General features: G+C 43.4%; 2 protein-coding genes across 2 annotated transcripts; both read right to left on the reverse strand.

The window, feature by feature from the left end:
• Nucleotides 1-4,995: 4,995 nt before the first annotated feature.
• Nucleotides 4,996-25,059, reverse strand: LOC139564971 (globoside alpha-1,3-N-acetylgalactosaminyltransferase 1-like). Its single transcript, XM_071384925.1, has 7 exons — nucleotides 24,792-25,059; nucleotides 22,323-22,361; nucleotides 22,135-22,170; nucleotides 8,656-8,709; nucleotides 8,263-8,295; nucleotides 6,299-6,433; nucleotides 4,996-5,888 (listed from the first exon to the last, which is right to left on the reverse strand). The coding sequence occupies exons 1-7, from the start codon at nucleotides 24,857-24,859 to the stop codon at nucleotides 5,198-5,200; spliced, it is 1,056 nt and encodes a 351-aa protein (XP_071241026.1). The 5' UTR covers nucleotides 24,860-25,059; the 3' UTR covers nucleotides 4,996-5,197.
• On the reverse strand, nucleotides 12,786-14,694 carry LOC139564970 (uncharacterized). Its single transcript, XM_071384924.1, has 2 exons — nucleotides 13,198-14,694; nucleotides 12,786-13,032 (listed from the first exon to the last, which is right to left on the reverse strand). The coding sequence occupies exons 1-2, from the start codon at nucleotides 14,606-14,608 to the stop codon at nucleotides 12,920-12,922; spliced, it is 1,524 nt and encodes a 507-aa protein (XP_071241025.1). The 5' UTR covers nucleotides 14,609-14,694; the 3' UTR covers nucleotides 12,786-12,919.
• Nucleotides 25,060-26,151: the final 1,092 nt, after the last annotated feature.

A 26,151-nucleotide genomic window follows, 5' to 3' on the forward strand; every position in this document is an offset into this window, starting at 1 on the left:
AGATGTGTCTGTCACTTGAACTCTGTGAAGCATTTATTTGGGCTGCAATTTCTGAGGCTGGTAACTCTAATGAACTTATCCTCTGAAGCAGAGAAATCTCTGGGTCATCCTTCCCTGTTGCGGTCCTCATGAGAGCCAGTTTCATCATAGCGCTCGATGGTTTTTGCGATTGCACTTGATGAAACGTTCAAAGTTCTTGAAATGTTCCAGATTGACTGACCTTCATGTCTTAAAGTAATGATGGACGGTTGTTTCTCTTTGCTTATTTGAGCTGGTTATGGCACACCAGTCTGTGTAGAGTATGAGCCTGAGTCTTGCCTGTCAATGCAATAGAATCCTACTCCAATTGTAACGCTCGTCTTCCTCCTCGTCTGAAGAGGAGCAAGGATCGGACCAATATGCAGCGTAGTGTGAATACATCTTGATTTATTTGTGAAAGACGAACACGAAAAAACTACAAAACAATAAACGACGTTAACAGACCTGAACTTGTGAACATATAACATGAACGCACGAACAGGAAGGAACACACAAATGAAATGAACGAAACGAACGAAAACAGTCCCGTGTGGCACAAACACTGACACAGGAACAATCACCCACCAACAAACAGTGAGAACAGCCTACCTTAATATGGTTCTCAATCAGAGGAAACCTAAAACACCTGCCCCTGATTGAGAACCATATCAGGCTAATTAACAATGAACCCAACATAGAAACACATAACATAGAATGCCCACCCAGCTCACGTCCTGACCAACTAAACAAAGACAAAACAAAGGAAATAAGGTCAGGAACGTGACACCAATGCTTTCCATACTAAGTTTTGCATAGTTCGTTTTGTTTTGGTATGTTACATTGAAAGTGGCTAATATTCCATTGATTCAAGCATTCCCATAATATGGACTTGGTATTTTACCAAGTAGGCTTATCTTCTGTATACCACCCCTACCTTGTCACAACACAACTAATTGTCTCAAACACATTAAGAAGGAAATAAATTCCACAAATTAACTTTTATGAAGGCATATCTGTTAATTGAAATACATTTCTATGTGACTACCTTATAAAGCTGGTTGAGAGAATGCGCAAAGCTGTCATCAAGGCAGATTGATTGAGATTCTACTTTGAAGAATCTCAAATATATTTTGATTTGTTTAACACTTTTTGGGTTACTACATGATTCCACATGTGTTATTTTGTAGTTTAGATGTATTCTCTATTATTCTACAATGTAGAAAATAGTCAAATAATGAAAAACCCTTGAAAGAGTAGGTGTGTCCAAAGTTTTGACCGTTTACTGTATGTGCTTTAAAATGAGGTTGAATACACTGGGAGATTAGATCAAATCCATTTTTTTTTTGATTATACAGCATGTATAAAGGTGACAATAAAGCATAATAAAGGTGCAGTGAAATGTCTGTGTGCTAGGCTATGTTTTGATCTGCTTGAAGTGATGTCAACAGGCCAGCAGGGGAAACTCTTGCCCCGTCGGTGCTGTTTTGGGGACAGCAGTGTTAGAGGATGGAGGCTTAGAACATGTACGGGGACATTCTGTAGTAGTGCTAGACAAGAGAAGATATGGATGCTTAGAAATCCTAAATATCTGTATTAACTTCTTGAATGCCGTTCTCAACTATGTGCTTAAAAATTAGGTTGATTCAATTAAATCAAATTGCATTTGTCGTACACAGTTTACAGCATGCGTAAAAGGTGCAGTGAGATTCTTGCTTGCTAGGCTAGCTCACTCCACATTATTATCACTAGCTTATTGCATGTATAAGCATTATGTAATGATGAACTCTTCGGGTTGCCTAGGCCATCTCTCTTCAATCACCTGGTTAAAAGTACAATACTATTTGCTTTTGGTCAGATATGGCAGATACACACATGGTTTCGGTGATTTTTGCTTTCAGGCAGTACATGTAACCCAATACATGTGATTGTGCAGGCTATTCTGAAACCCCTTCCCCCATTCACTTTTCTATGGGCTCATTGTAATGAAGGATTTTTCCTTTTGCCCTGACATTGGCAGGGTGTTTTTACACATTGAACTGCATCCTCCATATTGCCTTTTAAAGGAATTCGTCCTGTGTTATTTTTGCTGTTGTTTCCATTGGAAGACCTTGTGAATGAACCAAAATCGATACCCACATTGATGCCATTCCTAAAACTTGAGCCCTTCCTTCACCTGCTCCTGGGGGCTGTTGTGGATAATTCTGTGTATGAAGGCAATGGTCCAGACACAACCCTCTCTTACTTCCAATTGGGAGATTCAGTTGAATCCAATTGTATGTGTTGTACACAGTTCACAGCATGTGTAAAAGGTGCAGTGGAATTCGTGGTTGCTAGGCTAGCTCACTCAACATTATTATCACTAGCTTATTGCATGCATAAGCATTACGTAATGATGAACTCTTCGGTTGGCTACGTCAACTCGCCTCGTTCACCTGTTTAAAAGTACAACGCTGTCTGATTTTGGTCAAATATGGCATTCACGACTCAGGATGTTACCCAGATGCAGACACAGGAGGCGGATGGTTCTGTTCTCAAATCATTTATTACAACACAGAGAGAAGGCAAAGGGCAGGTCGAGGACAGCCAGAGGTTCGTAACCAGATCAGAGTCTGACAGGTACAGGACAGCAGGCAGGCTCAGGGCAGGCAGAATGGTCAGAACTGGGAGGACTAGAAAACAGAAACTAGAGAGACTGGAAACCAGGAAAACACGCTGGTAAGACAAAAGGAACAGGCAACAGACAAACAGAAATCGCAGGTGGAATACAAAGGAGATAATGGGGGATGATGGGAGACTCCTGGTGGGGGTGGAGACAAGCATAAAGACAGGTGAAACAGATCAGGGTGTGACAATGGCAGATATACACCTGTTTCCAGTTCGGTCTGCTTTCAGGGCAGTAAATGTAACCCAATACAATGTGACATTGCAGGCTATTCTGAAGCCCCTTCCCCCATCCAATTTTCTATGGGCTCATTGTAATGAATGATTTACCCTTTTGCCCTGACATTGTCAGAATGTTTTTACACAATGAAGTCCATCCTCCATATTGCCTTCTAAAAAGGACTTGTCTTGTGTGTTTCTTTGTTTTCATTGGAAGATCTTGTGAGTGAACCCAAATTATTGCCATTCCCTGAAAACTTGAGACATTCCTTCACCTAGTCTTGAGGACTCCCTGTTGTGGATACTACTGTTTATAAAGGCAATGGTCCAGTCCAGACACAACCCTCTCCTAATTCCAAGGCACTTCATATAGATCTGAAATAAAGTGGATAGGTATTAGCAAGCTACCTAGACTTTGCTCCACTTTGCCTTCTGATAGGCTAGGAGTCATTTTGCCATATTGCTTGTACCCAATGTTCCCGCGAATGTTTTTTGGCATTGAGCAAATTTCAGGTCTGCTGAGTGCAAACTGGAACATTGTGGAAATTCTGTGCAACTTCTGGCGCGAGTTTACTGTGAACACTGAGGCTGTAGCCGCTCTAAGTTACAGTTTTAACAGTAGGCTGCTGTGTCTTTTTGATCATATTGTAGGCCTACCAGAGTGCAACCCACAACATTTTAACATAGAAATGGATGTTCTGTCAGTAGTAGCAAACGTGTGGTGTTCAACGTAGGCGTACATTCCATGAGACTTTTGAAAGAAACATGCAGGGCTTGACTTTAATGTTTATCAACTTGTCCTTCAGACAAGGTGACTGAAAATGTTGTTGTTTGATGCAAGAAACCACTTTACAAAACAAAATGCATTGTTATTTCCATACAATTATTAGAGAGAAACAGACAAATTATGCTACCCTCCGCCTATTTGCTACTTATCTTATTCAAGACTGTCTCAAAATACAACACTGCCCCTTTAAGACATAAAAAAAGCTCTTTACCTGACTGGCTTTTCAAAGATGGCAAGAAATACACATATTTTGTGCTCTTGTAGGAAGCAACCACTTCCCCATGGTTGACTAGACATTAGCTATAACTGGGCTAATAACTCAATAACTAGCAAAGAATATGAAAAAATGTACACAGGTGGCTACATGCAGCTCTCGCTTTGATATCAAAACAAGAGCATTTACTCGAGACCACTCATTATATAAACACAGTCCAGTTTATTAAATTGAATGGCACAGATCCATATATGGCAATGGCAATTTGCATACAGGCCAACTGCAGCTCTGATTGGTTATGGCGCACCAGTCTGTGTAGAGTATGGGCCTGAGTCTTGCCTGTCAATGCAATAGAATCCTGCTCCAAAGTTTTGCGTACTAAGTCTTGCATAGTCGGTTTCGTTTCGGTATATTACATTTAAAGTGGCTAATATTCCATTGATTCGATTATTCCCACAGTAGAGTGAAGTGTTGATAGTGGTAACTAAAATGGAAAACTGTATAAAGTTGAGTGATGTTCAATTTAGTGCTTCTCTCCGCAGGCTGATATTTCTTCTGCTCAGCAGACCGAGGGGAGCTGTGCTCAGCTTAGAGGGAACATTGCTTGTACCTATCCAAGCATTTCAGATCTATATGTGTGTAGTGGGTAGGGGTTGTTTCTAGATAGGACTGCCAGCTCCACCTTGTCCTTTGTGCAGTTTTTGCCCTTTTTTTATTAAAAATGGAATTTAGCCCACTGCTGTGCCTTGTCTGACTTACAAATGTATAGATGGAATCTACTTTATGTAATATTCCCTATTTCTGCATCTCTCCACAACGAAACCATTTGTTTGTTAGTCATACGCCTCATAATCGTTGTTGCAGGGGAGTTCAAAGATGAGAAACTATTCTGATAAGTGTGACTCATTTGTTGCAATGTCCTACATGTGTGTAATAATCATCATTCAAACAACTTCTCATTCATGACTGTGAAATAATAAAGCTCATCCTTTCTTCTTCAACAAAAAATTAAATACAGTGCATTCGGACAAAAAAGCCCCATTTTGTTACATTACAGCCTTATTCTAAAAAACACCCACGTGTGTAACAGGATAAATTTAAGTATCCCCCAAATAATCTTTATTATTATGCCTTTCCCGAACCGCAACCCACAAACGTAACTCAGCGAAACTATACCCAAACTTAACCTTAACCTAACCCTCGTTCCTAAACCTAAACATCACCATAACCACAATTAATTTATACTGCTAAGACTGAATTCAGTTTTTTTCTGCTGGTCAAATATCCACCTCCTCTTTTTATACATTGGGACGAACTTCAGCATAGTTTTTAATGACCCCTGAGAAGCGAATGACTTTGACCTCTTTGGTTTTGGCCTTGAAGTCCTGCCACAGGTACTCCGGAGACAACACCTTGCTGGGCTTGTTATAGAGCAGGTACCTGTTGAGGTGGCTCTCCTCCTGCCAGGCAGCCTCGATGGAATTCCCAGCATCCACCTCAAACCGGTTCCGACATTCCTTTGTAAGTGTGTACACATCCTCCACGAACCCTCCGATCATAGCCCCACCATAGTAGTAGTCTCCCTCATCCATGGGGATGTAGGCCAACGAGGCTGGACGCCGTTCGTATGGGAAGTTGGCACGGGTCTGCTCATAGTAGCCTGGGTGTATCACAGCAACCAGCCTTCCAAGAGACTCAGCCCCCCAGCGAGCATGGAACTTGCTGTCCACGTCGAGACAGAAGATGTAGTCGGCCTCCCTGCTGATCTGACTTTCGATGGTGGTCTGGATGATCTCCATCCTCCGGGCTGATATTTCCTGCCAGCGGTTCGAACCCGGGACCTGGATCACACTTAAATGTCTCCCCTGAGTCAGGTTCACTGAAGGAACATCGTGGGGACGATCAGTGAAAACATAGTAGCGCACGTTGAAGCCGACCATGAAGTGCATCTCCGCTGTCTCCAGAAAATCTCGGAGAAAGCTGACATATCTGCCAGTATTTAAAGACATACATAACATAAGGATTAGTGCCTTGCTCAAGGATACAATGGCAGCACTTCTCTGGATCAGAGGGGTTGGGTTAAATGTGGAAGACACATTTCGGTTGAATGCATTCAGTTGGTCAACCGACTAGGTATCCGCTTAACTGCATCCCCATTCTCATAGGACATTCTACCACTTTCTGACCAGTATACAGTCTAGCGGATAATACATGAAGTAGTACAATTATGAATGTATTAATTAATGAATTAACAATGTTCCAAGGCATGAATCATGATAACACCTTGATAATTAATTACCTGCCATCAAGTACTTATTTACTTATAGTTGCAGTGTTGAAAAAGTATTGATAATTTAACTTCCATTTTGAATATTTGGCAAAAGTTGTAGGCTACTCACTTTCCAACTGCAAACACTGTGGTTGCTATGGTGAGGTTCATGGGCTTGTAGATGTTGTCAATGAGCACAGGGTCAAAGGTGCCTTCCCAGATGATGGATGCCAACCATGGGGTCACTGTCACCACATCAGTACGTCTAGAGAAACAGAACAAAGGTCCTGCCTGACTGTGTTGTACTGACCAGGGCCATGTTATGATCTCAATATTTCACTATGGTACTGGCAATTACAGTGAGGGAAAAAAGTATTTGATCCCCTGCTGATTTTGTACGTTTGCCCACTGACAAAGAAATGATCAGTCTATAATTTTAATGGTAGGTTTATTTGAACAGTGAGAGACAGAATAACAACAAAAATATCCAGAAAAATGTATGTCAAAAATGTTATAAATTGATTTGCATTTTAATGAGGGAAATAAGTATTTGACCCCTTCTCAATCAAAAAGATTTCTGGCTCCCAGGTGTCTTTCATACAGGTAACGAACGGAGATTAGGAGCACACTCTTAAAGGGAGTGCTCCTAATCTCAGTTTCTTACCTGTATAAAAGATACCTGTCCACAGAAGCAATCAATCAATCAGATTCCAAACTCTCCACCATGGCCAAGACCAAAGAGCTCTCCAAGGATGTCAGGGACAAGATTGTAGACCTACACAAGGCTGGAATGGGCTACAAGACCATCGCCAAGCAGCTTGGTGAGAAGGTGACAACAGTTTCTGTGATTATTCGCAAATGGAAGAAACACAAAAGAACTGTCAATCTCCCTCAGCCTGGGGCTCCATGCAAGATCTCACCTCGTGGAGTTGCAATGATCATGAGAACGGTGAGGAATCAGCCCAGAACTACACAGGAGGATCTTGTCAATGATCTCAAGGCAGCTGGGACCATAGTCATCAAGAAAACAATTGGTAACACACTATGCCGTGAAGGACTGAAATCCTGCAGCGCCCGCAAGGTCTCCCTGCTCAAGAAAGCACATATACATGCCCGTCTGAAGTTTGCCAATGAACATCTGAATGATTCAGAGGACAACTGGGTGAACGTGTTGTGGTCAGATGAGACCAAAATGGAGTTCTTTGGCATCAACCCAACTTGCCGTGTTTGGAGGAGGAGGAATGCTGCCTATGACCCCAAGAAACCATCCCCACCGTCAAACATGGAGGTGGAAACATTATGCTTTGGGGGTGTTTTTCTGCTAAAGGGACAGGACAACTTCACCGCATCAAAGGGACGATGGACGGGGCCATGTACCGTCAAATCTTGGGTGAAAACCTCCTTCCCTCAGCCAGGGTATTGAAAATGGGTCGTGGATGGGTATTCCAGCATGACAATGACCCAAAACACACGGCCAAGGCAACAAAGGAGTGGCTCAAGAAGAAGCACATTAAGGTCCTGGAGTGGCCTAGCCAGTCTCCAGACCTTAATCCCATAGAAAATCTGTGGAGGGAGCTGAAGGTTCGAGTTGCCAAACGTCAGCCTCGAAACCTTAATGACTTGAAGAAGATCTGCAAAGAGGAGTGGGACAAAATCCCTCCTGAGATGTGTGCAAACCTGGTGGCCAACTACAAGAAACGTCTGACCTCTGTGATTGCCAACAAGGGTTTTGCCACCAAGTACTAAGTCATGTTTTGCAGAGGGGTCAAATACTTATTTCCCTCATTAAAATGCAAATCAATTCATAACATTTTTGACATGCGTTTTTCTGGATTTTTTTGTTGATATTCTGTCTCTCACTGTTCAAATAAACCTACCATTAAAATTATAGACTGATCATTTCTTTGTCAGTGGGCAAACGTACAAAATCAGCAGGGGATCAAATACTTTTTTCCCTCACTGTAAAGGACCTTGATGTGTCAGACACTAATGTCATGTCCTACCTAATATATCAAAGCTCCCTACAATGATGTGTCAGACACTTACATTACGTCAGCTAATATGACTTTAACATGAGATAAAAATGCTGCTTACCCCACCAAGACACTGGGCTGCTTGTACAAAAGCCTGGGAAAACAAAACGTAATGAATTACTTAATTGTAATGAAGAGATGGGCTGATGGTGGTAGTTTTAGATAGACCGACCTGTAATAGTTGGACTACTACATAACATATACATTAATAGAACTACTGCCCCAACCACCTTGCTATAAGCTAAACACATACAGTATCCCATCACCAATTCATGCAGTGAATCAAACATGACATTGATGTACATTTCTATGACATAAAAGGACCACTAATCTGATTGATTGTCAGTCTTTTTTGGGAAGATTTTTGTTAGGATTGATTTGATGGTTTTCATCAGTACAGCATGATACCGTACTGCTATGGTTAGTGATGGAAGAGTAAAATACAGATACACACTTTTCAGGAGAGACCATGTTCCGTACTCTGCTCCTGACCATGGGCTTACTCAGGCTGTATGAATAGAAAAACATAGTAAGAAGAAAACAAACACAATGAAGACGATAAAAACTAGAAAGGGTACTTTTTTAAGAAAAGTTGTGTGCCTTGCTTCAGTTGTCCAGAAGTATTTTTATGTTAGTGGAAGGAGTTTAGAAGTTTAAAATGTTAGAAGCTAGTGTTGACAATTCGAGGCTAGTGTAGTAGTGATTGTATTATATATAGTAGAGGGATAGGTGCTATTATTATTATTACACCTCCTCCCAGCTGCCCACTGCACTGAGGATAGGAAACTCTGTCACCACCGATAAATCCACTATAATTGAGAATTTCAATAAGCATTTTTCTACGGCTGGCCATGCTTTCCACCTGGCTACCCCTACCCCGGTCAACAGCACTGCACCCCCCACAGCAACTCGCCCAAGCCTTCCCCATTTCTCCTTCTCCCAAATCCAGTCAGCTGATGTTCTGAAAGAGCTGCAAAATCTGGACCCCTACAAATCAGACAATCTGGAGCCTCTCTTTCTAAAATGATCTGCCGAAATTGTTGCAACCCCTATTACTAGCCTGTTCAACCTCTCATGTCGTCTGAGATTCCCAAAGATTGGAAAGCAGCTGCGGTCATCCCCCTCTTCAAAGGGGGGGACACTCTTGACCCAAACTGCTACAGACCTATATCTATCCTACCCTGCCTTTCTAAGGTCTTCGAAAGCCAAGTCAACAAACAGATTACCGACCATTTCGAATCCCACCATACCTTCTCCGCTATGCAATCTGGTTTCAGATCTGGTCATGGGTGAACGTCAGCCACGCTCAAGGTCCTAAACAATATCTTAACCGCCATCGATAAGAAACAATACTGTGCAGCCGTATTCATTGACCTGGCCAAGGCTTTCAACTCTGTCAATCCCCACATCCTCATTGGCAGACTCGATAGCCTTGGTTTCTCAAATGATTGCCTCGCCTGGTTCACCAACTACTTCTTTGATAGAGTTCAGTGTGTCAAATCGGAGGGCCTGTTGTCCGGGCCTCTGGCAGTCTCTATGGGGGTGCCACAAGGTTCAATTCTTGGGCCGACTCTCTTCTCTGTATACATCAATGATGTCACTCTTGCTGCTGGTGAGTCTCTGATCCACCTCTACGCAGACGACACCATTCTGTATACTTCTGGCCCTTCTTTGGACACTGTGTTAACAACCCTCCAGACGAGCTTCAATGCCATACAACTCTCCTTCCGTGGCCTCCAACTGCTCTTAAATGCAAGTAAAACTAAATGCATGCTCTTCAACCGATCGCTGCCTGCACCTGCCCGCCCGTCCAGCATCACTACTCTGGACGGTTCTGACTTAGAATATGTGGACAACTACAAATACCTAGCTGTCTGGTTAGACTGTAAACTCTCCTTCCAGACTCACATCAAACATCTCCAATCCAAAGTTAAATCTAGAATTGGCTTCCTATTTTGCAACAAAGCATCCTTCACTCATGCTGCCAACCATACCCTCGTAAAACTGACCATCCTACTGATCCTCGACTTCGGCGATGTCATTTACAAAATAGCCTCCAATAGCCTACTCAATAAATTGGATGCAGTCTATCACAGTGCCATCCGTTTTGTCACCAAAGCCCCATATACTACCCACCACTGCGACCTGTACGCTCTCGTTGGCTGGCCCTCGCTTCATACTCGTCGCCAAACCCACTGGCTCCAGGTCATCTACAAGACCCTGCTAGGTAAAGTCCCCCCTTATCTCGGCTCGCTGGTCACCATAGCAGCACCCACCTGTAGCACGCGCTCTAGCAGGTATATCTCTCTGGTCACCCCCAAAGCCAATTCCTCCTTTGGCCACCTCTCCTTCCAGTTCTCTGCTGCCAATGACTGTAACGAACTACAAAAATCTCTGAAACTGGAAACACATCTCCCTCACTAGCTTTAAGCACCAGCTGTCAGAGCAGCTCACAGATTACTGCACCTGTACATAGCCCATCTATAATTTAGCCCAAACAACTACCCTTTCCCCTACTGTATTTATTTATTTTGCTCCTTTGCACCCCATTATTTATATTTCTACTTTGCACATTCTTCCACTGCAAATCTACCATTCCAGTGTTTTACTTGCTATATTGTATTTACTTCGCCACCATGGCCTTTTTTTGCCTTTACCTCCCTTATCTCACCTCATTTGCTCACATTGTATATTGACTTATTTTCTATTGTATTATTGACTGTATGTTTGTTTTACTCCATCTGTAACTCTGTGTTGTTGTATGTGTCGAACTGCTTTGCTTTATCTTGGCCAGGTCGCAATTGTAAATGAGAACTTGTTCTCAACTTGCCTACCTGGTTAAATAAAGGTGAAATTAAAAAATTAAAAAATTAAAATAGTGCAGGGATTCCCAAACGATTTTGTCCCACGACCCCATTTTGATATCGGAAAATTCTCACGACCCCAACCACGTGAAAAAAAGTATGGAATTAACAGCCAATGTTTACTTTTTTATTTGAAAAACATTCTAACAGCATTTCTGATTGTCTTCTCAACTCACCTTCACGTACATTTAATGTGGTGACACTCAATTGCAAATTAGTCTGGCAAATTGTCTCTTATCTCACCACCACTAATGAGATGGGTGTGCTTGATGCATGTCACGTCGGAGCTTCTCAAAGTCAGGAGGCGTGGTCGACAGTACGCACCTCATCCCTGCTGTCACCTCATCCCTGCTGTTAAAACCATCGATATTTGGTTTTAATGCAGATGAGAGCACTAAATCCAGCTTCACACAGACAAGAGCTGGTGAAGGCTAACATGAGTTTTAATACTCAGAGGAAGACAGCAGGGTATTCTCTTTGAGTCAGGTACCAAAACTCCTCCATAATGACCTGTGAATGCGTTTTCTGCAGCATTCGGTCACATGACAGCTCAATCAGCTGTTTGATTTTACTTACCACCATGTCAACTGAGCCAGGATCACAGTCAAACAGATAGGGAAGTAGGTCCCAACGTGATTTTCCAGTCATTGGAGGTGAGCAGTCATCACTCGTGTGGGACACATACTGATGCTCTTTTCTGTTAGAAACATGCACAGCCGAGGGAAGGGGGCCTGCCCGCCCTCCCGCCATAGATGGACAGGTTGTCCCGTTTGACTTTACCATTCTATCTTACAGGTGCAACACACCCCTTGTGTGTTGCGCTGTCATGGTGTATTAGTTCATTTTGTATTTTGTTTCTGTTAGTCTTTAGTGACATGGATAGAAGTACAGTGTGCTGTCATTCTGATCTAAGAATATTACTCTAAACCACTGAAGAGCGGCTCTACACCATTAGAGCGAGACCAGCTGCGCTTGGCCCGCGACTGGAAAATGCTAGCTGACATTGGCTGGCAACTTGTGTTTCCTCCGGAGATCGCAACCACCACCCTAAGACCTGACATGGTGCTCTGGTCCCGTTCGCTCAAGAAGGTCTTCATCATTGAGCTCACAGTACCCTGGGAGGACTCAGTAGATGAGGCTTATGAGCGAAAACATCTGCGCTATGCCGATCTAGCTGCCGAAGCACGGCATCATGGCTGGAACACAGAAGTCCGACCAGTGGAGGTGGGCTGCAGAGGTTTTGTGGCAACATCTACAACCAGACTGCTTAGAGACCTGGGAATTAAGGGCCAGAGCCAGCGTTCGGCAATCAAAGCTGTATCAGAGGCGGCAGAAGGCAGCAGTCAATGGCTCTGGATGTCACGATCGTCTATAGTAGAGAGTGAGGACCAACATGCAGCGCGTGGAAAGTAAGTCATCTTCTTTTATTTTTTGAAGATAACAAACACAAAACGAAACCACTTTACAAAATAACAAAACAGACGAACGTGAAGCTAAACATGAACTAGTGCATACATGCAACATAGAACATCGACATAGACAATTCCCCACAAACAGCTAAAGCCTATGGTTACCTTAAATATGGCTCCCAATCAGAGACAACAGTAACCAGCTGTCTCTAATTGAGAACCCATTCAGGCAACCATAGACTTCCCTAGACAACTACACACAACCATAGACACAGCTAGATACCTATACTAAACATAAACCCAACTACTCTAATAAACCCCCTAAACCTTACAACCACCCTAGACACTACAAAAACACATACACTCCCCATGTCACACCCTGACCTCACTAAAATAATAAATAAAACAAAGAATACTAAGGCCAGGGCGTGACATAACCCCCCCCTTAAGGTGCGAACTCCGGGCGCACCAGCACATAGTCTAGGGGAGGGTCTGGGTGGGCTTCCTTCCACGGCGGCGGCTCCGGCACTGGTCGTGGTCCCCACCCCACCATAGTCACTACCCGCTTACGTAGCCTCCTCCAAATGGCCACCCTCCACATTAACCCCACTGGATTAAGGGGCAGCACCGGACTAAGGGGCAGCACCGGACTAAGGGGCAGCACCGGACTAAGGGGCAGCACCGGACTAAGGGGCAGCACCGGACTAAGGGGCAGCACCGGACTAAGGGGCAGCACCGGGATAAGGGGCAGCACCGGGATAAGGGGCAGCACCGGGATAAGGGGCAGCACCGGGATAAGGGGCAGCACCAGGATAAGGGGCAGCACCAGGATAAGGGATAGCACCAGGATAAGGGGCAGCACCAGGATAAGGGGCAGCTCCGGACTGAGGGACGGATCCTGGCTGGACGGCTCTGGCGGATCCTGGGTGGACGGCTCATGGCTGGCTGACGGATCTGGCTGCTCATGGCTGGCTGACGGATCTGGCTGCTCATGGCTGGCTGACGGATCTGGCTGCTCATGGCTGGCTGACGGATCTGGCTGCTCATGGCTGGCTGACGGATCTGGCTGCTCACGGCTGGCTGACGGATCTGGCTGCTCACGGCTGGCTGACGGATCTGGCTGCTCACGGCTGGCTGACGGCTCTGGCTGCTCACGGCTGGCTGACGGCTCTGGCAGATCCTGTCTGGTTGGCGGCTCTGGCAGATCCTGTCTGGTTGGCGGCTCTGGCAGATCCTGTCTGGTTGGCGGCTCTGGCAGATCCTGTCTGGTTGGCGGCTCTGGCAGATCCTGTCTGGTTGGCGGCTCTGGCAGATCCTGTCTGGTTGGCGGCTCTGGCAGATCCTGACTGACGAATGGCTCTAGCGGCTCCTGACTGACTAACGGCTCTGACGGCTCGGGACAGACGGGCGGCTCTAATGGCTCTGGGCAGACGGATGACACAGACGGCGCTGGGGAGACGGATGGCTCAGATGGCGCTGGGGAGACGGATGGCTCAGATGGCGCTGGGGAGACGGATGGCTCTGGCCGGATGAGGCGCACTGTAGGCCTGGTGCGTGGTGCCGGAACTGGAGGCACCGGGCTAAGGACACGCACTTTAAGGCTAGTGCGGGGAGAAGGAACAGGGCATACTGGACCCTGGGGACGCACATTAGGCCTAGTGCGTGGGGCCGGAACTGGTGGTACCGGACTGGGGACACGCATCTCAGGGCTAGTGCGGGGAGCAGCAACAGGATGCACAGGACTCTGGAGACGCACAGGAGGCTTAGTGCGTGGTGCCGGAATTGGTGGTACCGGGCTGGAGACACGCACCATAAGACGAGTGCGTGGAGGAGGAACAGGGCTCTGGAGACACACTGGAAGCCTGTTACGTGGTGTTGGCACTGGTGGAACTGGACTGGGGCGGGGAGGTGGTACCGGAAATACCGGACCGTGCAGGCGTACTGGTTCCCTTGAACACCGAGCCTGCCCAACCTTACCTGGTTGAATGCTCCCCGTCGCCCGACCAGTGCGGGGAGGTGGAATAACCCGCACCGGGCTATGTAGGCGAACCGGGGACACCATGCGTAAGGCTGGTGCCATGTATGCCGGCCCGAGGAGACGCACTGGAGACCAGACGCGTTGAGCCGGCATCATGGCACCTGGCTCAATGCCCAATCTAGCCCTACCAGTGCGGGGAGGTGGAATAACCCGCACCGGGCTATGAACACGTACAGGAGACACTGTGCGCTCTACTGCGTAACACGGTGTTCGCCCGTACTCCCGCTCTCCACGGTTAGCCTGTGAAGTGGGCGCAGGTCTCCTACCTGCCCTCGGCCCACTACCTCTAAACCCCCCCCCCCCAATAATTTTTTTGGGCTGACTCACAGGCTTCCTACCGCGTCGTCGTGCTGCCTCCATTCGCCTGTATCCCTCCTCACACTGCGCCAGAGAATCCCAGGCTGGCTCCGGCACTCGCCCTGGGTCGATCGCCCACCTGTCGATCTCCTCCCACGTAGTGTAGTCCAGATTACGCTCCCATTTCCATTCCTCCTTGCGCTGCTCCTGTTGCCGCTTTTCGCGCTGCTTGATCCCGCATTGGTGGGGAATTCTGTCACGATCGTCTATAGTAGAGAGTGAGGACCAACATGCAGCGCTTGGAAAGTAAGTCATCTTCTTTTATTTTTTGAAGATAACAAACACAAAACGAAACCACTTTACAAAATAACAAAACAGACGAACGTGAAGCTAAACATGAACTAGTGCATACATGCAACATAGAACATCGACATAGACAATTCCCCACAAACAGCTAAAGCCTATGGTTACCTTAAATATGGCTCCCAATCAGAGACAACAGTAACCAGCTGTCTCTAATTGAGAACCCATTCAGGCAACCATAGACTTCCCTAGACAACTACACACAACCATAGACACAGCTAGATACCTATACTAAACATAAACCCAACTACTCTAATAAACCCCCTAAACCTTACAACCACCCTAGACACTACAAAAACACATACACTCCCCATGTCACACCCTGACCTCACTAAAATAATAAATAAAACAAAGAATACTAAGGCCAGGGCGTGACACTGGATGAAGAGGAAAGACCCCAGCTGGGCCCCAAAGTGAGAGGGCCAGGAGGTATGCGGTCAACAATGCTTGACTCAGGGAGGAGGACGCCCCTGCCATGCATAGTCCCATGGGATGTTGATTATCAACAACAAGGCAACTCCTATGACTAATTGGGAATGGGACGCAAGCGTAGGATTGATCACCCTGTCGCTGGCCGCCTTTGGGGAGGGTGTATAGTGTGAAAGGCCGAAACACCCTAGGAACCAAAGGTACACTACTGACGATGCGCTCCCCAAATTTCACCAGTCTCACTGTTCATGAACTCTTAGAAGTGCTTGCACAAAGGATAGTAACATCTCATCCTGTGTTCTTGGAATCTCCTGCTTATTATGAAGAAAAAAATACATCTGTTTAACTTGTGTAAACTGAAGGAGTGTGTTTTGAATTATTTTTGTTGTATTAATGCTATTTAATCTCTCCTCAGACTAATATTATTCTGTTTGTCCTGTGGGTACCTTTGCCACTGTTCCACCACTTGTGTGTTGCGCTGTCATGGTGTATTTGCAACTCCATGACAGCGCAATACACAAGGGGTGGAACAGTGGCAAAGGTACTATGATGACATAAAGAGCCGTTGTGTTGGAACACCGTGCGATGTTTAACGTTGAGAATCGCAGAATGGTGAAATTACTAAATGACTGGAGAGTTTGACTGTGTGATATTAGGTTGCTTCTTGTGTAAATATTTTCCGTCTGGATTTTCAACTCTCTAGAGACCGCAGGAGCGGTAGAGTCTCTACCGTAGAGATACTCTTAACGATCGGCTATGAATAGCCAACTGACATTTACTCCTGAGGTGCTGACTTGCTGCACCCTCGACAACTACTGTGATTATTATTATTTGACCATGCTGGTCATTTATGAACATTTGAACATCTTGGCCATGTTCTGTTATAATCTCCACCTGGCACAGTCAGAAGAGGACTGGCCACCCCTCATAGCCTGGTTCCTCTCTAGGTTTCTTCCTAGGTTTTGGACTTTCTAGGGAGTTTTTCCTAGCCACCGTGCTTTTTCACCTGCATTGCTTGCTGTTTGGGGTTTTAGGCTGGGTTTCTGTACAGCACTTTGAGATATCAGCTGATGTACGAAGGGCTATATAAATAAATGTGATTTTATTTGATATCCGCGCAAAAGGCTTAAGCCCACCACTCGATCCCATGGAATCTGTTTTTCAACAATACAGCCACACAGCACACTGAACATCCCCTGTGCTGGTCCAAGCTTGGGAATCGTGAGACAGAACAATATGTACTTGTGATTAGCATCCCCTGATATGTACAGCGTCTTTGGAAAGTATTCAGACCCCTTGACTTTTTCCACATTTTGTTACGTTACAGCCTTATTCTAAAATGGATTAAATAAATAAAAATCCTCAGCAATCTACAAACAATACCCAATAATGACAAAGCAAAAACAGGTTATTAGACATTTTTGCAAATGTATTGAACATAAAACACAAATACCTAGTATTCAGACCCTTTGCTATGAGACTCGAAATTGAGCTCAGGTGCATCCTGTTTCCATTAATCATCCTCCGAGACAGGATTGTGTCGAGGCACAGATCTGGGGAAGGTTACCAAAACATTTCTGCAGCATTGAAGGTCCCAAAGAAAACAGTGGCCTCCATCATTCTTAAATGGAAAAAGTTTGGAGCCACCAAGACACTTCCTAGAGATGGCCTCCTGGACAAACTGAGCAATCGCGGTAGAAGGGCCTTGGTCAGGGAGGTGACCAAGAACCTGATGGTCACTCTGACAGTGCTCTAGAGTTCCTCTGTGGAGATGGGAGAACCTTCCAGAAGGACAACCATCTCTGCAGCACTCCACCAATCAGGCCTTTTACTTTAGAGTGGCCAGACAAAAGCCACTTGGAGTTTTCCAAAAGCTACCTAAAGACTCTCAGACCACGAGAAACAAGATAGTCTGGTCTGATGAAACCAAGATTCAACTCTTTGGCCTGAATGCCAAGCGTCACGTCTGGAGGAAACCTGGCACCATCCCTACGGTGAAGCATGGTGGTGGCAGCATCATGCTGTGGTACTGGGCGACTATTCAGGATTGAGGCAAAGATGAACGGAGCAAAGTACAGAGAGATCCTTGATGAAAATCTGCTCCAGAGAGCTCTCGCCCCCAGTCTGTTCACGTTCGCCCCCGGGACAACGACCCTAAGCACTCAGCCAAGACAATGCAAGAGTGGCATCGGGACAAGTCTCTGAATGTCCTTGAGTGGCCCAGTCAGAGCCCAGACTTGAAACCAATCTCTGGAAAGACCTGAAAATAGCTGTGCAGCAACGCTCCCCATCCAACCTGACAGAGCTTGAGAGCATCTGCAGAGAAGCATAGTAGAAACTCCCCAAATACAGGTGTGCCAAGCTTGTAGTGTCATACCCAAGAAGACACAAGGCTGTAATTGCTGCCAAAGCTGCTTCAACAAAGTACAGAGTAAAGTGTCTGAATACTTATCTAAATGTGATATCTGTTTTTAATTTTTAATAAATAGGCAAACATTTCTAAAAAAAAAGGTTTTGCTTTTTCATTATGAGGTATTGTGTGTAGATTGATGAGATATTTTTTTATATTTTAAATCAATTTTAGAACAAGGCTGTAATCTAACAAAATGTGGAAAAAGTCAAGTGGTCTGAATACTTTCTCGAAGGCACTGTATAGCAAACAAATGTGAATGCATTGCCATCTTTGCCCTCACTGCTAACGTCCTTTAGGAGAGTATAAGCTTGGGAGTTTGAGTAATTCAGTCAGTTTCCTCTAAATTGCTAGCAATAGTATAAATGATTTGTTTAACAGCGTCCCCTGACAAAGGTATTGATGTGAGTTTCTGTGCCTCTGCCTCCCCATATATTGCTTTTACCATATCTATTGCGGCCGGTAATATCAAAGGATCTGCAATAGTGTGCGGGTTCCTAGCGTAGCAGGCCTAGCCATTCACCGTGGGAATGATTCAAGTGCAACGGTCAAGTGCAGCCTTTTACCATGATCTAAGAGCGCTCTCTGGTTGAATTTGATCTTTAAGATTTGAATAATTCTCATTTCAATTTTTAATGCTAACCACATTGCAATGATTCTGAGATAGAAAGACGATATTATAATATATATACAATATATATATATATATATATATATATATATATATATATATATAGGCTACAAAAGTATGTGGACACCCCTTCAAATTAGTGGATTCGGCTATGTCAACCACAAACGTTTCTGACAGGTGTATAAAATCGAGCACACAGCCATGCAATCTCCATAGACAAATACTGGCGGTAGAATGACCTTTCTGAAAAGCTCAGTGACTTTCAATGTGGCACTGTCATGGATGCCACCTTTCCAACAAGTCAGTTCATCAAATTTCTGCCTTGCTAGAACTGCCCCGGTCAACTGTAAGTGCTGTTATTGTGAAGTGAAAATGTCTAGGATTAACCACGGCTCAGCCGCAAAGTGGTAGGCCACAGAAGCTCACAGAACGGGACCGCCAAGTGCTGAAGCGCGTAACAATTGTCTGCCCTAGGTTGCAACACTCACTACCGAGTTCCAAACTGCCTCTGGAAGCAATGTCAGCACAATAACTTTTTGTCAGGAGCTTCATGAAATGGGTTTCCATGGCCGAGCAGCCGGACACAAGCCTAAGATCACCATGCGCAATGCCAAGCGTCGGCTGGTGTGATGTAAAGCTCATGCTTCACCATCTGGCAGTCCGACAAACTAATCTGGGTTTGGCGGATGCCAGGAGAACGCTACCTGCCCCAATGCATAGTGCCAACTGTAAAGTTTGGTGGAGGAAGAATATTGGTCTAGGGCAGTTTTTCATGGTTTGGGCTAGGCCCCTTAGTTTCAGTGAAGGGAAATCTTAAACGTTACAGCATACAATCCCTTCGAAAAGTATTCAGATCCCTTGACTATTTCCAAATTTGCTATATGACAGCTTTATTATAAAATGTATTAAATAAAAAACTATCCACAGCAATCTACACACAATACCCAATAATGAAAAAGCAAAAACAGGTGTTTAGACATATTTGCAAAAAAAACAAGAAAAACATAACAGAAATACCTTTACATAAGTAGTCAGACCCTTTGCTATGAGACTCCAAATTGAGCTCAGGTGCATCCTGTTTCCATTGATCATCCTTGAGATGTTTCTACAACTTGATTGGAGTCCACCTGTGGTAAATTCAATTGACTGGACATGATTTGGAAAGGCACACACCTGTCTATATAAGGTCCCACAGTTGACAGTGCATGTCAGAGCAAAAACCAAGCCATGAGGTCAAAGGAATTGTCCTTAGAGCTCCGAGACAGGATTGTGTTGAGGCTCAGATCTGGGGAAGTGTACCAAAAAATGTCTGCAGCATTGAAGGTCTCCAAGAACACAGTGGCCCCCATCATTCTTAAATGGAAGACGTTTGGAACCAACAAGACTCTTCCTAGAGCTGGCCGCCCGGCCAAACAGCAATCGGTGATAAGGGCCTTGGTCACGGAGGTGACCAAGAACCAGATGGTCACTCTGACAGAGCTCTTGAGTTCCTCAGTGAAGATGGTTGTCATTCTGGAAGGTTGACCCATCTCAGTTTCTAAAAACCTGTTTTTGCTTTGTCAATATGAGGTATTGTGTGTGGATTGATGAGAAAAAAAGAACAGATTTAATCAATTTTAGAATAAGGCTGTAACCATTTTTTTGTGTGAAAAAGATCAAGGGGTCTGAATACTTTCCGGAAGCAACTTTGTGGCAACAGTTTGGGGAAGGCCCTTTCCTGTTTCAGCATGACAATGCCCCTGTGCACTAAGCGAGGTCCATACAGAAATGTTTTGTTGAGAACGGTGTGGAAGAACTTGACTGGCCTGCACAAAGCCCTTACCTGAACCCCACTGAACACCTTTGGGATGAATTGGAACCCCGACTGCGAGCCAGGCCTAATCGCCCAACATCAGTGCCCGACCTCACTGCTCTTGTAACTGAATGGAAGCAAGTTCCCACAGCAATGTTCCAACATCTAGCGGTACTTTGGAGGGTATTTGGTATTTTATTAGGATCCCCAAATCCTTCCCAGAAGAGTGGAGGCTGTGTTAGCAGCAATGGGGGGGACCAACTCTATATTAATGTCCATGATTTTGGAATGAGATGTTCGAGTAGGTGTCCACATACTTTTGGTCATGTAGTGTGACTTTAGGGTCGTTCCACGAAAAGAGTACCTTTTCCGTACACTCTTCACATTTCCAGAAAAAGTTAACGACAAGACCCGTGAAATTACAAAAAAAATTCTGCAATAACGCAATTCCACAAAATACAGCAGAGGATTAGCAAATAATAAAATAACACATTATCCAAACAAGTGTTGTATGGAAGCCTTTAGCCTAGCATATTTACTCTACCCAAAGTAAAGAGAGAGGGATCAATTACAGTACTTCTCCAAAGAGAACATATTGCATAGTCTGCTGTGTTTATATATTTTTTATTTGACTTTCATGTTTCCTTCACAGCTCCCTCTGCTGGGATCTCTTGATTGGGCCAAAAGTGAAAGAGAATTCATAATTATTCCCACCTGTGTGTGGTATTGTTGATGTGACATTGACTGCCATTGCCTTGCACGCTGAAGAAGTGCTCATACCCGAAATGTATGCGTGACGATAAAAAGATGTACATTTAAGTTTATTTACCGGAGTGCTGTCCTAGTTCTGTTCTTCACACAAAGTCAACCAAACTCAGAGTACAAGCAAAATTGACACTGCCAGTGTGGTGAGAGAAGTCGATCCCTTGGGATAAGGCGATACGAGCGCTTATTTCAAAGAGCGCTCCTTAAGCCACGCCCCAGTGGGCAGAGCTAGGCACCTTGGACTGGGACACGTTTTAATCAATTAAAAGCCTCTAATTTTACAATGGGTCCGCCGTGGTTCTGTGTAGCCTAGTTATGCTAATATATTTGAGACCAGTGTACTGCAGTTAGTTTATTATTTGACTTAATAAGTCAAATATGTTTGAGTAGTTAACAGGGAAACGAGTCCCAGACAGATACCAGAGCGGGGCATCATTTACTAGGCAACCTAAATGATCGGGATCATCTGTTTGTTTGTTTTTTACCTTTATTTAACTAGGCAAGTCAGTTAAGAACAAATTCGTATTTAAAATGACGGCCTACATTGGTTACCAGCAGTGTTCGGGAATAGGTCTACATTGCGATTGTTGACACAACAGACCATGGAACGCCTTTTCACAGAGATATTTATTTGACAAAGGTCCGCTGTGGGTCTATGAAAACTATGCGACTATATTGGAGGCGTGTTAATAGCAGTGAAAGTCGTCCATTCATTTCCTGTAATAGTATTTCTAAGTAGCAGCCATTTCAACCGGGGAGACTAACTGTTATCGCTTTATGATAGAACATAGAGATTTTTTTGGCCTGACTGTGGCTCTCTTTATCTGAATTATTAGGATTGTCTTGTGTTAGAACAAAACGTCCTAACATCCTAACATTAAAAGTACGAAGTACCATGACTTGTTGGGGGAATTGTTTTGTTTATCTCAACTAACCTGCTGCTCTTCTGGTCCTCATCAACTGGGATATCTCTGTTGGAAACAATGAAACCGTAAAATAACGTTCCTCTTAAATTCAAACCTCAAACCAAAACCCCGTTAATATGAATCAGAAAATATTGCAACTTTCATATCACATTATAGCGTCTTTAGGTTGCAAGTAGATTAACAGAACTTGATCTTACCGGTTGAGCTTTTCAGAGAAGAAGCTGAAGTAGACATACCTTTGGGAAGCAGGAGAGAATCAGTTCAAGTCTGTCATGAAAACATTTAGGACATTTTTAAACTAACAAAATGTGTTGCCGGCGCTGCCTTTCTTCGCCATCAGATTTGCCACTTGTATTTTAAACGTAATTCATACCCTTACGCAAGTACACAACCCAAGGATGCAATTAGCGTCGCTAAATGGCAATACTGCATAGTTGCGTGGCGTAACACATTACCGGGCCGCACACATTTGCGTATCTTATTGTATTGTGTAGGGTGTAAATTAGGATTTATACTATCCTTACATTACCTTGGATTTGGTGTGGCCAAAGCCACATTCATGCTGCATGTGTGTGTTCAGCTATTAATATACCATGAACACCATAGTATGTAGTGGTATATACAAGTAGGCAGGATATTGAAAGTATACAGGAGCTTTTCAATTAAACCATATTGCACATAATGTTGCACACTTGAATAATGCAACGATTCACATGTGTGCAGACATTTTTAAAGGGTTCCATTTTTTTGCTTGCGCAATAAAAATGCTGTACTGGTATTAATTCCATGTGGTTTCAGAGAGCCATTGTCTTTATTCAATACCACTCAGAGAGGGACATGTGATGTAGTAGCGTCCCAAGATACATAGTTAATGTATTGAATAGTTTGATTAAATCTTGAGAAGTACATGACTGTTAAGTTAGTGCTTCCTTCAACCCTGCAACTTAACCTATTTATTTGTTTGTTTTGTATGTTAAATCATTGTGGTGGCCTTCGTTTTCCTTTTTTGACTAGGCTCAAAAGAAAGCCTTAGTCGTTCAGCTTGCATTGACTATTGTGGAAGGGAAACAATTGTGACGTTCATACATGTCTTTGAATGCTATATGTTTCCATTCAACCCAAAGTAAGAACCTGTTTTTGTTTAAACAAGAAAATGACCCAAAGTAAGAACCGGTTTGTACCTGTTATACAAGAAAAGGTGGCGTAGTATGCCAGTTTGACATTTGGCAGTAGTCGGTAGAGTTTGCTACTCACTGAGTGGCAACATATTGAACCGTGACTGACATTTACCTGTGTGTTGGAGAGAGGTTTGCCTCGTGGTTGTGTTTTAAATTTGTATATTGCTAAGTTTGAGATATATAAAAAAAAAAAAATGAAATCTTGAGAAGTTAAATGACCGTGTCCCCCCCGTCTGAAGCTACATCCGTAATCGGTAGACGGCTCCGATTGGACAATCGCTATTTGCATCGTAGAGCAACGAACAAGAAACTTTTGAATTGAGTTTTTAAATGCAACAACCCCTCCCTAGATCAAAATCTAATATGGTTTGCAATGTTTTGTTCGGACTTTGCATTTCCTCTACTTAACCCAATGGGCACCATGGCGCCAACATTTCGGGGCTGGTTATCTAGACAAACAGGTGTGTGAAACAAAGACATCAGTGTGCGCAAAGTGAGAACACATCCTGTATTTGATTTGGCTATTGGGTGTAGCATCTAAAAACTGGATTTAATAGTTTTTTTTGTTCATTGTTCGGTGATGTAAGCAGCGATTCTCAACTTTACATTTTTTTATTTTTTATTTCACCTGTGAAATTTCACGTGATATCATGTTAAACTATGTGGTTTTGGAACACGACATATGATGATAATTCAAGTGATCACATAACATTTCACATGTAGATTCAAATGTTCACATGATGCCCTGCAAACAAAAAGTTGTTAGAATATCCCTTGACCATCACAAAATAGCCGCAGTGTTTTCTACTTACATATTTGACATACATGATTGCATGATGTATGTTTACTTATACATTAATTATTATTCAACATGTCCCCATCTGGGATTTGAACTCACCTCTTAGTTCACGGCATTCCGATATTCTTTCTATGCCACCATGTCTGCGTCAATTACTGAGTTAATCTATCTCTCAGATGTGGAATTGCATTTTTACATGTGAAAAATTTCAAATGTTGTCACTTGTAGTTTCCTGGTATCACATGTTGAAATGTTGCATCCCCATGTCACATTTATGTATAGTTTCATGTTATCACATGTTGCTTTTACATGTTGTCACATGTTACCACATTAACTTGATCACATGTGAAATTAATTAGTTTTTTCCCATAAGGGTCCAATTGGAACCGTCTACCGATTATGGATGTGGCTTCGGGCGTGGGACTCCTACTCATTCGAGGGTTTTTCTTTATTTTCACTATTTTCTACATTGTAGAATAATAGTGAAGACATCAAAACTATGAAATAACACATATGGAATCATGTAGCAATTCAAAACAGTGTTAATTAACAGATTAGAACATACTCACATTCAAGAAAGAAAAATTACATCTCACTCTTAGAAACTAATATAAAAATATCACAAAAGCCACTCATTTAATCCCAGAAAAGGAAATAAACTAGAAGTAATGTCAAAATGGTTTACATACCCAAGAAGCAAGAAGATTCCAACAATGAGAGGCAGAACATACGGCTTAACATTTGAACTAAAACGCATTGTTCCTGCAATAGCGTAACGAAAAGATTTAGTTGATCCTATTAATACTGGTCAAAAGTATGATAGTGGATAAATCTAACACCAGTAAATCAATCCTTGTCAGGGTTTAGGATCAAGTTAAAGATGTTTGATATCAATTTAAACTGGTGTGACACGCAAGATATGTGTGTATGTGTGTATTTCGTGTAGCCTATTATAAGGGAGGAGCTTCCTCCCTGGGCTCCTTCCTATTGTCTTTCTCTTTGGTTGAGTCTAAAATCACCATGTTCCGCTCACCCCTCCATTGGCGCATTCATGCACGCCTCAACCATATGAACAAAGCTGACAGAGTGAAAATGATGGAGGATGTGGGAGCTAATTAGACCCTCCGATAACCTGTTTGACAAGTCAATTACACTGCAGGTTTCAGAGCGAAGTGGTAAAGATACTCTAAAGAGGTTAATGGAACTGACAAACAAAAAAAAAGAAATACCATGGAAACGTGTGGATGAAAGATGCCATGAAGGAAAAATCCTGAATCTCCTCATTGGCCCCAAGCAAAATTATTCTACATTTAGGCTATTGCTTATACAGTACCAGTCAAAAGTTTGGACACACCTAGTCATTCAAGGGCTTTTCTTTATTTGTCCTATTTTCTACATTGTAGACATCAAAACTATGAAATAGAACATATGGAATCATGTAGCAACCAAAAAAGTGTCAAACAAATCAAGATGTATTTGATATTTCAGATTCTATTGTATGGTGTTGATGTCTTCACTATGATTATACAATGTAGAAAATAGTGAAAATAAAGATCATCTCTGGAATGAGTAGGTCCGTCCCATCTTTGGACTGGTACTGTATGTAAACACCTTATTCTGCTTATCTTAAATCGGTAAGAGGTCACAATCAAAGTAAACATATGCCTATTAAAACACACTTTTTTTTCCTGAGTAATCTTTCAAATGATCAGGACATGTAAACAGCTTAATCAGCATTCCAGCGGTGTACTGTATTTGATCTGCACTGCTAGCGCAAACCTCCCTCTTATGTGAGAGTGAAGTGAGTTTGGGAAAACTGAAAGTATGCATCTTTAGAAATAGTGTTCACATAAAAACGTTATATGTCCGAACTCAAAATCAAATAGTCTTCCAAAAACGTACACGGTCACTGTGGTAGAGCATTTATTTTGATTGGCTTATTAGGAAAATCGTTCTTTTTTTTGCAAAGCACGTAAATATTTTAAACAATCTATTATATTAGTCTGACTATCCACAATAATCGTATTATTGTGTGCATGTAACCGTGTT

This window comes from Salvelinus alpinus, chromosome 36 (genome assembly GCF_045679555.1).
Source record: "Salvelinus alpinus chromosome 36, SLU_Salpinus.1, whole genome shotgun sequence".
NCBI lineage: Eukaryota > Metazoa > Chordata > Actinopteri > Salmoniformes > Salmonidae > Salvelinus > Salvelinus alpinus.

Bases quoted from the DNA above. Each gene is read 5' to 3' on its own strand.
- LOC139564970 (XM_071384924.1), bottom strand. From the start codon at position 14,608: ATGATGCCGGCTCAACGCGTCTGGTCTCCAGTGCGTCTCCTCGGGCCG. The intron at 13,033-13,197 runs GTCCGGTGCTGC...GTAAGCGGGTAG, and splicing joins TATCCCGGTGCTGCCCCTTA to TGACTATGGTGGGGTGGGGA.
- LOC139564971 (XM_071384925.1), bottom strand. From the start codon at position 24,859: ATGCGTTTTAGTTCAAATGTTAAGCCGTATGTTCTGCCTCTCATTGTT. The intron at 22,362-24,791 runs GTATGTAAACCA...TGCTTCCCAAAG, and splicing joins GGAATCTTCTTGCTTCTTGG to GTATGTCTACTTCAGCTTCT. The intron at 22,171-22,322 runs GTAAGATCAAGT...TGTTTCCAACAG, and splicing joins TTCTCTGAAAAGCTCAACCG to AGATATCCCAGTTGATGAGG.